The sequence below is a fragment of the Mastigoproctus giganteus genome, chromosome 5 (assembly GCF_048544385.1).
Source record: "Mastigoproctus giganteus isolate SK-2022 chromosome 5, ASM4854438v1, whole genome shotgun sequence".
NCBI classification, from domain to species: domain Eukaryota; kingdom Metazoa; phylum Arthropoda; class Arachnida; order Uropygi; family Thelyphonidae; genus Mastigoproctus; species Mastigoproctus giganteus.
The window spans coordinates 102,775,673-102,790,345 of record NC_143579.1 but is presented as its reverse complement, the minus strand read 5'-3'; the positions used below and the strand labels follow the sequence as shown (position 1 = coordinate 102,790,345).

General features: G+C 36.0%; 1 protein-coding gene across 1 annotated transcript in view; it reads left to right on the top strand.

Annotated features, from left to right (window-relative positions):
• The window catches only part of LOC150085597 (uncharacterized), a 71,349-nt gene extending 58,154 nt beyond the window's left edge, over window positions 1-13,195 (top strand). The window contains exon 3 of the mRNA XM_090374133.1: window positions 13,018-13,195. Coding sequence (XP_090230259.1) covers window positions 13,018-13,157 — 140 coding nt within the window. The 3' untranslated portion in view covers window positions 13,158-13,195. The remainder of the gene's footprint in view (window positions 1-13,017) is intronic.
• The last annotated feature ends 1,478 nt before the right edge of the window (window positions 13,196-14,673 follow it).

Here is a 14,673-nt window from a genome sequence, read left to right as displayed (position 1 = left end):
TATAGCACCTGAACGCTGTTTTGATCACTGTTGATCTTAAATGCATTGATCCTTTAACATGTTCTTTTATACATGCACTGTCCCATAAAATAGTATTCACTGTTGAAGCAGCGAAACCCAGTTCCCTTGCAATAGATGACAAACTTTGTCCTGCTTCGTACTTAATCATTTTTATCTTCGTTTCTAAATCAATTTTGTTCGTTTCCTGGCACTACCACCATTTGCACTTTCCATTGGTCCTTTTCTCTTCATCATTGTAATACGTAAATAGGAATGAAGATTTGTTTTTTATGTGATTAAAGATTTCAGTGAAGGGGAACACATTTCGCCATAATAGCGTAAAAACCCACACAATTGCAGTTATCGGTATTATCTCAAATGCAATAAGATTAAGTTTACTACCCGTTTATAATTAGATGCACTAACAGAAAAGCCCAATAAACCAGAAAGTGCAAATTGTTTTTATCGTTTTATGGTTGTGACCTCCAGAAATGTGCTTTTGAAAAATATCACGAAGGCATTCAAAATTGATCCTTATAATGGGAACATATGATAATGATGAAAAGTAGTGCAAATACCTCCATTTATTCATAAGGGATGCAAAATAAGTTTCCACGATTTTTTTAAGTTTGTACTGGCCGCCAAAAACTTATGTAAAGTCAAATTTCCGTAAGTAGGGGAGTTCCTGTACTATACTAAGCTAATGCAGTAATACATTTTACATTATACATTTGCTATCAAGTTCAAAATATACATTATCAAGTTACACTATACCGTAATGATCACAATGTTAAATTAGTTACACTCTTAGCTAAATACAAAAGATACATGCTCAAAAAGTGAGTGCTCAAAGCTCAAAAATTCTTATTACAATTAAAACCCTACTATTCTTCTGCATTACTGTTACACGACGATATTCCAGCCAAAATACCAATACACTAGTACAAGTAGCGAGTTGTAACTTACAAAGTCACTGGCTAAATTTAAAAAATACACTAACGAATGCTACTAAGCCTATTTAATCTATTTGTGAAACACAAATTAAAATGTTAACTAATCAAAAATACAATAAAATACAAAAGATATATGCCCAAAAGATGATTAACACCTTCAAAATACTTATTTATTACAATTTAACCCTACTGTTCTTCTGAGCTACTGGTTATCTACGATATCTACTATTGCTGCTATGGATAAAGGGGTGGTTGAGGGGGAAAAGACAGAGAGTGGTAATCAGTGGACACTGCTCATCGTGGACTAATGTTATTAGTGGAGTCCCTCAGGGTACAGTGTTGGGTCCATTATTGTTTTCTGTATTTATAAATAATATTGATGATGGTATATCAAGCTTAATGTCCAAGTTTGCAGACGATACAAAGGTTGGCAGGGTTGTTAAGGACACTACTGATGCTATGCTGCTGAAACAGGATCTGGAAAGGTTGAGCAGATGGGCTGAGAGGTGGCAAATGAAGTTTAACATTGACAAATGTAAAGTACTACATATGGGAAACAGCAATCCCAGAGCAACGTATCAACTCTATGGTACTATACTGACAGTGGTAGAGAATGAAAAGGATCTGGCAGTAATTGTGCAGGCAGATATGAAGTTCTCTGAGCAGTGCAGACGGGCTGAAAGAGTAGCTCTTGGTGTCTTGTCAATGATATACAGGAATTTTTCTAGCAGGGATAAGGAGGTGATTATTCCCTTGTATAAGGCAATGGTCAGGCACACCTAGAGTACTGTATACAGGTCTGGAGGCCTCATTTCAAAAGGATGTAGAGCTGCTGGAATGAGTAAAGAGAAGGGCAACAGTATTAGTGAATGGAACAAAGGGTTGCTGGTGCTTCCGTAGCCAGGTGGGAAGGAGCAGCAGTGCGTAGCACACGCTTCTTGATTAGACCGGGGTTCGAGCCCGTCACCACCAAATACGGAGGATGCGGAAAGGTTGGGGAATGACCACCACATATCCCCGGAGCAATATAGCCTTAGTTGCTAATGCTCCTAAAAACAAAATAACAACAATAACAGCTCTTAAGAAGAAACGCTCAAGTTTTGCAAATTACAGTGTCTGGAGACTAGGCACCTGCGAGGTGATCTGATAGAGGTGTATAAAGCCTTGAATGGTTTGAGCATGCTCAATGCTGATGGGATTCTTCCTCTCGCTCAGAATAATCACCTGAGAGGGCATAAATTCAAATTGAGGAAAGACAGATGTAGGATAGACGTGCGGAAATTTGCCTTTAGCCAGCGGGTAGTTGGTTGGTGGAACAGACTTCCATCCCTTGTTGTGGAAGTTGATAGCCTAAATAAATAAGGCTCAGCTGGACAGGTATTTCGAACGAACGAAAGGTGAAGTGGAAGTGTTTTTTTTTTTTTTTTTGGCTGATGCTGCATAAGCTTGCTTTCTTGCATCATATGCCTCTACTAATGCTAATATTCCCACCAAGGCACCACAATGAGTAGTGAGTTGTAACTTACAAAATCACTAGCTAAATTTAAAAATAAGCTAACAAATGCTACTAAGCATATTTAATCTATTTGTAAAACAAATTAATGCGTTAACTAATCAAAAATATGATAAAATTCCAAGGAAAACTTATCTGTTTGCAGCAGCTACAGAAGTCTGTCTTCACCAAGTGACAAAGCTGTCATGTTTCCCTTAACTTGGATATCTTATAAATCATGTGAAAGGCATACTCAAAGAAAACAAATCCCATGTTAAGGCAAGATTAGGATATTTATTTATTTATTTATGCTGTAAAACCTCATGAATTGGACATTCAAAAATTCAGTATTTTTTTGAAAGTTTCTCTAAAAATAAATAATAATTATTATCTTGAAATTACTTTGAAATGTGTACTTCGTGTTAAGTTAAGTGCTTTTGCTTTGGCTATTCTAAATTACATGGGACTATAAGAAACTGTGCTTTAGTTTCCCAGTGGGAATAAAACCCCATGATGCATCTTTCGTTGGTTTCTGATTGGCTGACAACTGCTGTTACTCAATTTTGTACATTGTGTAAACTTGAAAGCAGGAATTTTTTTTTTTAATGCAATAATAGAATTCTTTAGTTAATTCTGTTGAACATATATCACTCGATTGCAGGTTCGGCAATTTGGATTAAGTGTGAAATGCTACAATAGACAAGCAAGGTTTTTGTTTCCTAAACCAAAACTTTGTATCGTTCAAACCCATGCTATGATATTATTGGTTAATAATTAAAGAAAAACTGTATTAAACTGCATAATCTACAGTGGTGGCCAGATAAATTGCATCACTCTTAAAATTTAACGTTCCCTTAACTCCCACAATAGGTAAAATAATGTCAGCTCAAGACACTATGACATCATCCTGTAAAAAAGTGTAATATTGCATCATCATTCTGTTAATATTAGTGGTACTACAATATCTTGTTTATAAAGCATTCACCTGCTGCTGTCTGTCTTCACATTCTATTCAGTAGTGGTATGGCATATAGGAAAGGCTTTTCTAGTCAACATACAGCTGCAGACATTGGGTGTGACCAGTCTGTTTTGTCAATAAGGGCTTCTTACGAAGTCAATATGCTTTTAGACTACTCATCACAAGTCTTGGTTGGATACTTCTATCACTTGCATTTACTCTAATATGTTCCATGTGGATTTTAGGTCTGTGGAATTTCCCTACATTCACAAAAGCAAAGACACTTCTAAATTCTGTTCTGTGTTGCAGTACTTTTCCATTGTGGTCCAATTCCACATTTTTTTTTGGCATTTCTTTTTGAGTAACCTTGGCACAATAGACTGGACCAGGGAAGAAAAGACTAACCTCATTGGACAATTGAGCAATTGGAATTTGTAATATTCTCTGATGAATCCAAATTTAACCTCCATGAATCAGATGGTATATGCTACATTCAGTTTAGATCTAGCAAAGCTTGTCACCCTGACTGTATTTAATCAACAGTGAAGTTTCCATTGGACTGGATGGTTTGGGGATGCATAAACGAGCAAAGGAGTGGGCAGAATACATTTTGTAAATGGTACTGTTAATGATTACTACTAAGCAAAAAAAAAAAAAAAAAAAATTCAAAATTTTCTGTTCCTTGAAAAAAGACAACATTACATAATCATTTAATACAATTTCTAGTAGGCTAATTTTAACTTGTTTCAAACCCTGAGTGTTGTTGTGTTGTGTTGTGTTTTTTTTAAGTGAAGAAGTTGAAGTCTCAATTCTGACTGCACGTTCAGAGAACATACAGTCAGAATTGAGACATTCAGCAAGCAGCATGGCAATAGCCCATGCATGGTCAGAGGATGGGTTCCATCAAGGTTCCCTAAACATTACCTTAATGTATGGTGATTTTGTTAATAGCTAAATAAACTATCTTAATATTCACATGGTATGATGGCAAAGAAAGCTTATACACTGGTTCTAGCTTTCTATTAGCTAGAATCAGTGGAAAACCACCACACAACATCCTCCAACTATATTACTTTTCTCTTTTTTTTTTTCTTATCAGTAAAATGCATAATTATTTTATATCAGCATATCAGTAAAATGCATAATTATTTTATATCAGCATATCAGTAAAATGCATAATTATTTTATATCAGCATATAACAAATTTGAGACTATAGGAGTAATTATTTCAATTGTTATGGGAGAAGATTTACAGTGATACAATTTATGTGACTGCCAAGGACCTTGCATTAGGATGCTGCTGGAAGCAAGAAACTGGTTTCTTGATTTTTTTTAATAGTAACCTTGTGGAGGCTATCTACTGCGAAAACAACATTACCAATATTAAGGCACTTAGAGGTGGTTTGTCCTCCCCCCACCCAGTGTAAAAAATAAATAAATAAATAAAATAGCAATCTAGGGCCCTGATTTTCATTTGATAACTATGATTATGAATAATGCTGCTGATTCTGCTTTTGATTTTTCACAGTAGTTGGGGTGGAATATCCACCGTTATGCTAGTAGATGTATTGGTACCTGTGTTAGCCTACTGGCAAAAAATTGAAGGACCAGTGTCTTAGTTCTCACCACCAAGACTGATGACACATATAAAGATACAGCAGGCCCTTGTTATACTGCGGTTCACTTTACACTGATTCGCTATAACGCTGTTCTTATATTATAACCTGTATCTGACTATAATGCTGTCACAAATCATTATAACGCTCTTTTACAGATTGCATTTTTTGGCATATTTAACGAAATCGTTTCATTTGATGGAGTTGATAGCTTGAAAATGAATAGCAAAACAGCATTAAAACGTTTCCCACACCGACTTGAGAAATTTTCCCACGCTCAGTGAAATTTTCTCGCATGCTAATTTAATTGCAGTACAGTGACTTGTTATGTAGTTCTGAGATCAATGTTTTAAAAAATGATCAAGTATATTGCTTGTAATATTTGCGTTATATGCACATACCCGAAGTCTAGTTATCACTCAGTACAGTATTAGACATTGTGCATAATGGACAGTTTACTCGAACATTGTATCATAATTAATGCAAACAACGCAGTTACATTTTCGAAGAGTTAATAATGGTGGATAATAATGAAAAAGCAATGTGTGGACGAAGTATGAAGACTACAAATGTAAGAAAAAGATTGAATTTCAAAATTAAATTAGACATTTTGAAGCAAATCAATTCCAATCAATGACAAGCGGATGTGTGCCATAATTTAGGACTGGCAAGTTTAACTGTAAGAACAATTATAAAAAATAAAGAATTAATTTTAGCAGTGGGAAAGACAGCTGTTCTGCTGCAGGCAACTAGGGCTATTAGGATTGAAATGGAGAGACTTTAACTAATTTTATTGAAGATAATATCCAGTGCAGAATTCAGGTAAGTTAAATATTATAAGAGAGAGAGAACTAGTAAGGGCTGGTTGAATAGATTTAAAATCCAGGGAGAAGCCACAAGTGCAGATCAAGTAGCCGAAACTTTCAAAAAAGAACTTGTTAAAATTATTGAAGAGGGGTATTGTGTGTTATACTTCTCAACAAGATTTTAACATAAATGAAGCAGGACTTTTTTGGAAACGAATGCCTAAAAGAAGTTTCATATTGAAAGAAGGAAAAAAACATGCCAGGTTTCAAAGCGGAAAAGGGTCGGTTGATGTTATTGTTGGGTGGTAACGATGCGGGGGATTTAAAATTAAAACCCCTTTTAGTTTACCAGGAAGAGGGCCAAAGTACAACCCAAAATCAACACATTTTTCATGATTAAATTCATCAATTAAAATCAATTTAGATCAATTAAATTCATGATTTTAATTGGAATTTTAAGTTTAATTTTGATACATAAGTAGTTACCACATAATTATATACGTGTGTAATGCAGAATATTTTATATTTACAAATATTTAATTTGGAAAATTAAATGCACTAGGCATAATCCTTATGGGTTTTGATAATTAACTATATAATATCGGTGTAAATACACCATAGTTAACCCATAGATTTGAGCTACGATTGTAGCGTAGAAGGCATCGTTTTAATTGTATCTCATAATGTGGTTGCCTTCACAACAAGATAGCTACTATTGAATTACTTCAAATAAATAACGCTTCTCTAGTAGAGAAGACTACAGTTATTTATTTTCAGCGTACCACCACCCAGACGATCGTTTCGAAGCTTTTTGGCTTCGTCATCAGTGGGTGAGTAGGTAATACAACAAGCCATCTCAGTTGCAAAGTTATATCCACATTATGAGAGATGCCAGAAGGGTGTGGTGGTAATGTATTTGGAAAATTAAATGCACTAATTAAATACATAAGGATTATGCCTAGTGCATTTAATTTTCCAAATACATTACCACCACACCCTTCTGGCATCTCTCATAATGTGGATATAACTTCGCAACTGAGATGGCTTGTTGTATTACCTACCCGCCCACTGATGACAAAGCCAAAAGCTTCGAAACGATCGTCTGGGTGGTGGTGGTGGTGGTATGCCTAGTGCATTTAATTTTCCAAATACATTACCACCACACCCTTCTGGCATCTCTCATAATGTGGATATAACTTTGCAACTAGAATGCGTCTATGCACAGGTGGTGGGAACAGGTAGGTTCAAAAATATGACTCAAGTTCCTCCATAGCAATATTAGCTGTGCCTTGGTGGATCTGATGAAGCAGTTTTTAAACATGATCGTGCTACCAGTCAAACACAAATTGAGGGCAATACAAATGTCATCAGTAGAGAGCGAGGTCCTGTCCTTCAAGGTAGCATCCCCATCCAAAGGTTGCCTCACACAAGCAACAGCCTGCTGCACAGGGACAGAAGTGAACAGGGAGACCACATCAAAGGAAACCATGATCTCACCCTTGGAAATGAATAATAAAATCCTTAATAATACTTTAAAAAAAAATTCATGATTAAAAAAAAATTCATGATGAAGGTGTCTCGCACAGGGACAGAAGTGAACAGGGAGACCACATCAAAGGAAACCATGATCTCGCCCTCGGAAATGAATAATAAAATCCTTAATAATACTTTTTAAAAAAATTCATGATTCAAAAAAAAAATTCATGATGAAGGTTGCCTCACACAGGGACAGAAGTGAACAGGGAGACCACATCAAAGGAAACCATGATCTCACCCTCGGAAATGAATAATAAAATCCTTAATAATACTCTTTAAAAAAATTCATGATTCAAAAAAAAAATTCATGATTCAAAAAAAAAATCATGATGAAGGTTGCCTCACACAGGGACAGAAGTGAACAGGGAGACCACATCAAAGGAAACCTCGGAAATGAATAATAAAATCCTTAATAATACTTTTAAAAAAATTCATGATTCATGATTTTAAAAAAAATTCATGATGAAGCAGTTGTTAAACATGATCGTGCTACCAGTCAAACACAAATTGAGGGCAGTACAAATGTCATCAGTAGAGAGCGAGGTCCTGTCTTTCACGGTAGCATCTCCATCCAAAGGTTGCCTCGCACAAGCAACAGCCTGCTGCACAGGGACAGAAGTGAACAGGGAGACCACATCAAAGGAAACCATGATCTCACCCTCAGAAATGAATAATAAAATCCTTAATAATACTTTTTTTAAAAAAATTCAATATCTCAATTCCCTTTCACCCTTCATTCAATTTACTCTTGAACTTGAAATAAATAATACTCTTCTTTTCTTAGACATCGTAGTCCAAAGTGTGGGTACACACTTTGCACCCTGCATCTTCAGGAAACCTATGTGTGCAGGCCAATTTACTAATTATGGGTCTGCACTTGCTTCTGGACATCCACATTGCACTGCTCGTACCTTATTTACCCATGCATGGACGCATTCCAGTTTGATTAGTGTTAGGCAATTGGAGATTTCTTAAGTCAGAATGGAGCTTTCTAATTGCAGTTATCCCACTGGTGTTTTGGATAGGTGTAAGTTACAAGCTCATGATATTGGCACTCAATCGAATCCTCGCCATGATAATGAGTTTTTCTATTGCCTACATCCCTTATTATCCAGGCATGTCGGAATGTCTTGCTAGAATTTTATGCTCTTACCATATACAGTGTGTGCCTAATTCCCTGGTAGGAAATTGCATTCCATTATTTCCAGAGTGAAAATACCTTGAGGCACTCCACCTGTTCCTCATTTTTTATGGAATGGTTTCTTTTACCATACTATGTGTCTGGATTGTGGGATGTGTTATTTTGGTGAGATTGCCAGGAGGTTAAAAGATTGTCTCAAAGCACAAGGTGGCTCTTTGCACTGCTACCTTTGAACGCTCTGCTGTTGCTAAACATTATTGGGTCAAGCAGCATAACCTTGATCCCCAATGCAACTTTAAAACCGTCGGCTATTCACGTGATTACTGCCTACACTCATGGCTTGAGGCACTCCACATAGTCAGCTGTACCAGTACTATGAATCGTAATAGGGGGGTTCACATAGTATAGTAGACCCCATTATGGAGCCTGCTATACTACAGTGCGATGAGTGCTGGCATTCCTTACACATGCGTAATATTGTGTTACTGGCATCAGAGTTGTGATTTATGATCATGCCCAGTCGTCTTCTGTTATTTTACCCAATGTGTATGTATACTCAGTACACCGTTCACCAACTAGCTGATGAAGGGACACCTTGCCCCAAAAGCTTCTGTTTTATTGCTTTTTATTTATGTATATTTTAACACTTTTATTTTATATCTGTTTTAGTACTTTATTTATGTATATATATATATATATATATATATATCTATATATTTATTTATTTTAATGAATGGCAGACTGGTTTAAGTTAAACTTAAACCAGTCTGTCAGTCATTACTAGAAATTATGTAGTGAGAATTTTTTATATTTCAATCCTGATTATCTGAAATCTGAACTAACTGTAACTGGATTAACAATGGTTTACTGTCCTTTCAAAACTATGGTGCATATACAAATATTTTTCACTTTTGTGATATTTATTTTGTAATTTATTATTGATAATTGAAGTTGATATTTATGTTAAATAAAATGGAAATTACTACAGGTAGTTCTCGACTTTACGAGTTAATTCATTCCTAGCACGCACTCGTAAAGCGAGAATTAAATCCCATAGACATAAGATTAAAAATAGGGGTTACATTCTCAACAATGAAATTAGTTAGCTAATTATTTTATATTTAAACAATGATTGATTTATCCAAAGAAATTAAAACATAGCCTGTAAAATCAAACAAATTATAATAATAAAGAAATTATTTATGACTTACAAATTTTAAAGAAAGAAGGCAAGGGGAAACCACCCTGTTACTTTTTCTTTTCCCAAGAAAACCAATGATGAGCAGTCAAAGAGGAATTAAAGTAATTGGCAATTCTGGGATCAACAATGCATATAGGCAATGTGATTTCGGGCCTGGAAGGGGAAGTAGCAGTGCTTTCCAGGCCATCAGCAAGCGAAATCCCTGTTTTGGAATTGGAACATGGAATGTACGCACTATGCTACAGATTGGAAAATTAGAGAATGTTAAAAGAGAGATGAAAAGGAATAAACTAGATGTCTTGGGACTGGCTGAAACCCGTTGGAAAGATGCAGGAGAATTCCTCAGTGGAGAATATAAAATAATACATTCAGAAAGTGATAAAAGTCAGGGAGGCCTTTCAATTATTATGTCAAAACGTTTTTCATCATCCTTGACAGATGTGAAAACAATCAGTAACAAGATTATAATGACCCATCTTGCAGCAGCTCCAGTTGATATTGTAATAATACAAGTTTACATGCCTACATCAAACATCAATGAAGACACAGTAGAAGAGATCTACAAACAATTGGAAGAACTTCTGAGAAAAACAAAATCAAATGATAATATGATTATAATGGGAGACAAAAGAGAAGGAAATATTGTTGTAGATTTTGGGCTAGGAATCAATTTGTCCCCTCAAATTTCTTGCTCCTAGCAAGAAATTTGAGGGGACAACGACTAATTGATTTTTGTAGTCAAGAAAGATTTGTAGTAACCAACACTTGGTTTCAGGTGCCACTATGACGTAGGTATACATGGAAAAATCCTGGAGATTCTTGTAGATATCAGTTAGACTACATTCTGGTGAAAAAAAGATACCGCAATCAGGTAAAAAGAAGCCATGTCTTTTCCAGGAGTAGATGTGGACAGTGACCATTCAATGATGAAAATAACAGAACTAAAGCTAAAGAAAATTAATGGAAAGAAAATAAATAATAAATGGAACCTAATAAAAAACTAAAGAATGAAGAAATAAGAATACTGTTCCAGAATACTACAAACAGCTATAATGAGGTAAATAAGGAAAGTATGATAAACAATATTGACCAGATGTGGAATAACATTAAAGAAACTATAAACAAAGCAGCTCATAAATTTCTGGGAAATGTAAACAAGATGAAAAGAAAACCATGGATAACAGAAGACATCCTTCAAATGATGGAACAAAGAATAATCTTCAAAAATATGAAAACAAAAGATGGGAAAAATAATTACTGTGCTCTCAAGAATGAAATTAATAGAAGATGCAGGAAAGCAAAAGATAAATGGTGGACAGAACAATGCCAAGAAATAGCAACCTTAATGCAGTATGGATGAACAGATAGGGCCTACACGAAAATTAAAGAAATAACAAGAAAACGTAATGGAATTTGCTCCAGAGCAATCAAGAATGAAAAAGATAATGCCATTCTCGATGCAAAAGAACAACAAGAGAAATGGAGAAAGTATATAGAGGATTTATACACGGAACCATGTAGTTACACTTGGAAATATGATGAGAAAGGAGAACAACAAAACTTAAAACAAGATCAAATACTTCAAGCAATCACTATTTGGATTGATTGTGAAAGCATATAGTGAAGGAAAATGGCCAGAAGAACATTCTACAACCATCATAGTACCAATACCAAAAATATCTGCACCAACCAAATGCAAAGACTACAGAAACGTCAGCCTCGTATCACATGCATCAAAATTCTCTTAAAAATCATAAAAATACGAATAGAATCCTACATCGAACACTTTTTAGAGGATACACAATGTGGGTTCAGAAAGAACTTATCTACAAAAGAAGCAATAGGAACTTTAAGATTCTTAGGCGAAAGAGTGATAAACAATGGCAGGAATCTGTATGTGTGCTTTATTGACTATGCAAAAGCATTTGACATGGTATGTCCACAAAGATTAATTAGGCTAATATTTGACTTGTATAAAAGACAAAAGGACATCATCAGGTTAAACGGAGAATTGACAGAAACAGCAAAAATAGGGAGAGGAGTGAGGCAAGGATGCCTGCTTTCCTCAGGTTTATTTAATGTTTGCAGAATTAATAGTCAAAGAAGCATTTGATGGTAAAAAGTTAGGTATAAAGATAGGTGGAAGAACACTTAACACAGTCAAGTTTGCAGATGATCAGGTGATCCTTGCAGATAGCCCAATATGCTAAAACAGTTAACTAAGAAAGTGAAGGAATATGCAATGAAGATTAACACTAATAAAACAAAGATTATGATGATAAGTAAAAAGCTAAAACAATTTCACATTGAAACTGATGGATCAAAAATAGAAGAGGTAACAAAATTCAAATATCTAGGGCAAATTATAACACAAGATTCATCTTGTCACAGTGAAATCGATTTAAGAATTGCGATGGCAAAACAAGCATTTAAAGGTAAAATCTCTCTGCCAAAGGAATATGTCACTAGACCTAAGAAAAAGAATTATGGAAACATACATTTGGTCAACTGCTTTGTATTCAGCAGAGACATGGATATTAAGCAAAACAAACTTGAAAAAATTAGAGGCTTTTGAGATGTGGTGCTGGCGAAGAATGGAATAGATTAGCTGGACAGAAAAAATGAGTAATAACATGGTTTTACAATGTATAGGAGAAGAAAGAGAATTGCTAAAAAGAATCAGAAGACAACGGCTACAATGGATCGGACACACCATGAGGCATAGAGGGACGTTACTGGATGTGCTGGAAGGCAAAACGGCTGGAAAAAGAAAACAAGGAAGACCAAGAAACACCATCATAAATACAATTCTGAAGGAAACTGGGCTTCGAAGCTATGCAGAAGTGAAACACCTAGCACAAGACTGGGAGAAATGGAGACAGCTCATCAAAGGAGCAAACCAGTCGATAGACTGATACACTAAAGAAGAAGAAGATATAAGACACAAGACACTAGTAAAACAGCAGACTCAAGCATGTTGGGGAGAATATGGTTTGGACACTGCACATGGTGTGTGTCCAAACTCCATACTCTATCCAACACTCATGTTGGATAGAGTATGGAGTACACTGATACAGTACAGGCACTGGTTGATATAGTAGCCCAAGGTACCAGCAGATTTAAATTTATATATTTTTAGATTTATGCACAGTTTTATTATAACATTTACTATATTGTATATATCCACTTATTTATAGGTATTTTGCTGTTTTTATTTTATTTGTTTCCACTTCAGTTTGATCAGTGCCTTGAAGAATTTTTCTTTTGTTCCTATTCCTGTCTCCAAGGCTCATTTATGTATTTGTTTCATGCAGGTGAATTTGATTTGGCTGTCACAGATATGGAAAAAGCCCTTCATTTAGATCCCAGTAACCAGGACTTCAGATCTGGCTTTGAGGAGAGTAAAATTCAACAGTTATTGTGTAAAGAGACAATAAAAGAAACCTTTACATAATGTGATAAACTTGATCATTGAGAACATTCATGTATAATTAGAAGAACAGATTTCTAGCAGATGCAGCTAATACACGATACTCTCAGTGGATATAGCAAGACTTTGCAGCACACAGTAGTACCCTATATTGGAACTACTATATTTGCTTTCTAAATTTTTGATGCTTATTGTCATGTCTGTCACGAAGGTTGTAGTAATCAGAGTGATATAATTTCTTTATGTTTTGATGTTCTGCTATATAAAATCCACAAGTAGATGAAATAATTAAATTTTTCATCTACTTGTGGATTTTTTGACCCCATCCCTAAAAGTGGGGGGGACTGAAATTCCTTAGTCTTTAGTGTTAAGACCTATCTTTTTTTACATGTTATATAGAATCACATGCATTCTGTAATTGTAATTCATTGTTTTGCAGATCAACCACACCTGCATTATTTAATGCCCACTATAGATACTTGTGTATATTTGAGAAATTTGGACATATTCATAATCAAAGGGTGTGGAATTGCCTTATACACTGAGTGATCACTGAATTATGACCACCTACCTAATACGTCGTAGGTCCTCCTTTTGCCCTCAGTACAGCAGCTATCCAAAGTGGCATTGATTCAAAAAGATGTCAGAAGCGTTCGGGAGGTATGGCCAACCAAGCTGTGTGTAATATGGTCAGCTATGGAGGTGATTTGTGTATCCAGACCCCTGATATGCCTTTCCATAGTGTCCCACAAGTGCCCTAGTGGGATTGATTTCGGGGGAGTTCGGAGGCCAATCGATATGCTGGAAATCAGAACTGTGTTCCTCAGACAATTTCTGCACAACAAGTGCCCGATGGCTCGGCGCATTGTCACCTTGGAAAACACCATTGCCATTTGGGAAAAAGTGTAACATAGCAGGGTGTACACAGTCAGCGAGCAGTTGACGATAGCAGAGACCACTGATACATTGTTCCACATTCTTGTTCTTTTGCCTTTAGCCAGCGGGTGGTTGGTTGGTGGAACAGACTGCCATCCCTTGTGGTGGAGGTTGATAGCCTAAATAAGTTTAAGGCTCAGCTGGACAGGTATTTTGAACAAACAGAAGGGTGAAGTGGAAGTGGGTTTTTTTTTTTTTTTTTGGCTGATGCTGCATAAGCTTGCTTTCTTGCATCAAATGCCTCTACTAATGCTAATGCTAACATGCACCAGGGGTCCAAGTTCCTGCCAGTGAAACATGTCCCACACCATACTACCAAACTGCCTCTACCGCTCAGCACTTTTGATACCATGCATGATGGATCAAGAGCCTCGTGTTGTTGATGCCAAATCCACACATGACCATCCATGGTGTGGAGTAAATAAAGTGACTCATCCGACCAGCACACCTTCTTCCAGTCTTCTAACGTCCAACTTGCATGCTCTTTGCAGCAGGCAAGTCTTTTATGCCAATGAACCTTGGTTAGGAGAGGATGCCATAGGGGTCGCTGCTGGTATAGCCCATACGTGCGAGCGGGCGACGCATGGTCATGCTAGATATTGTT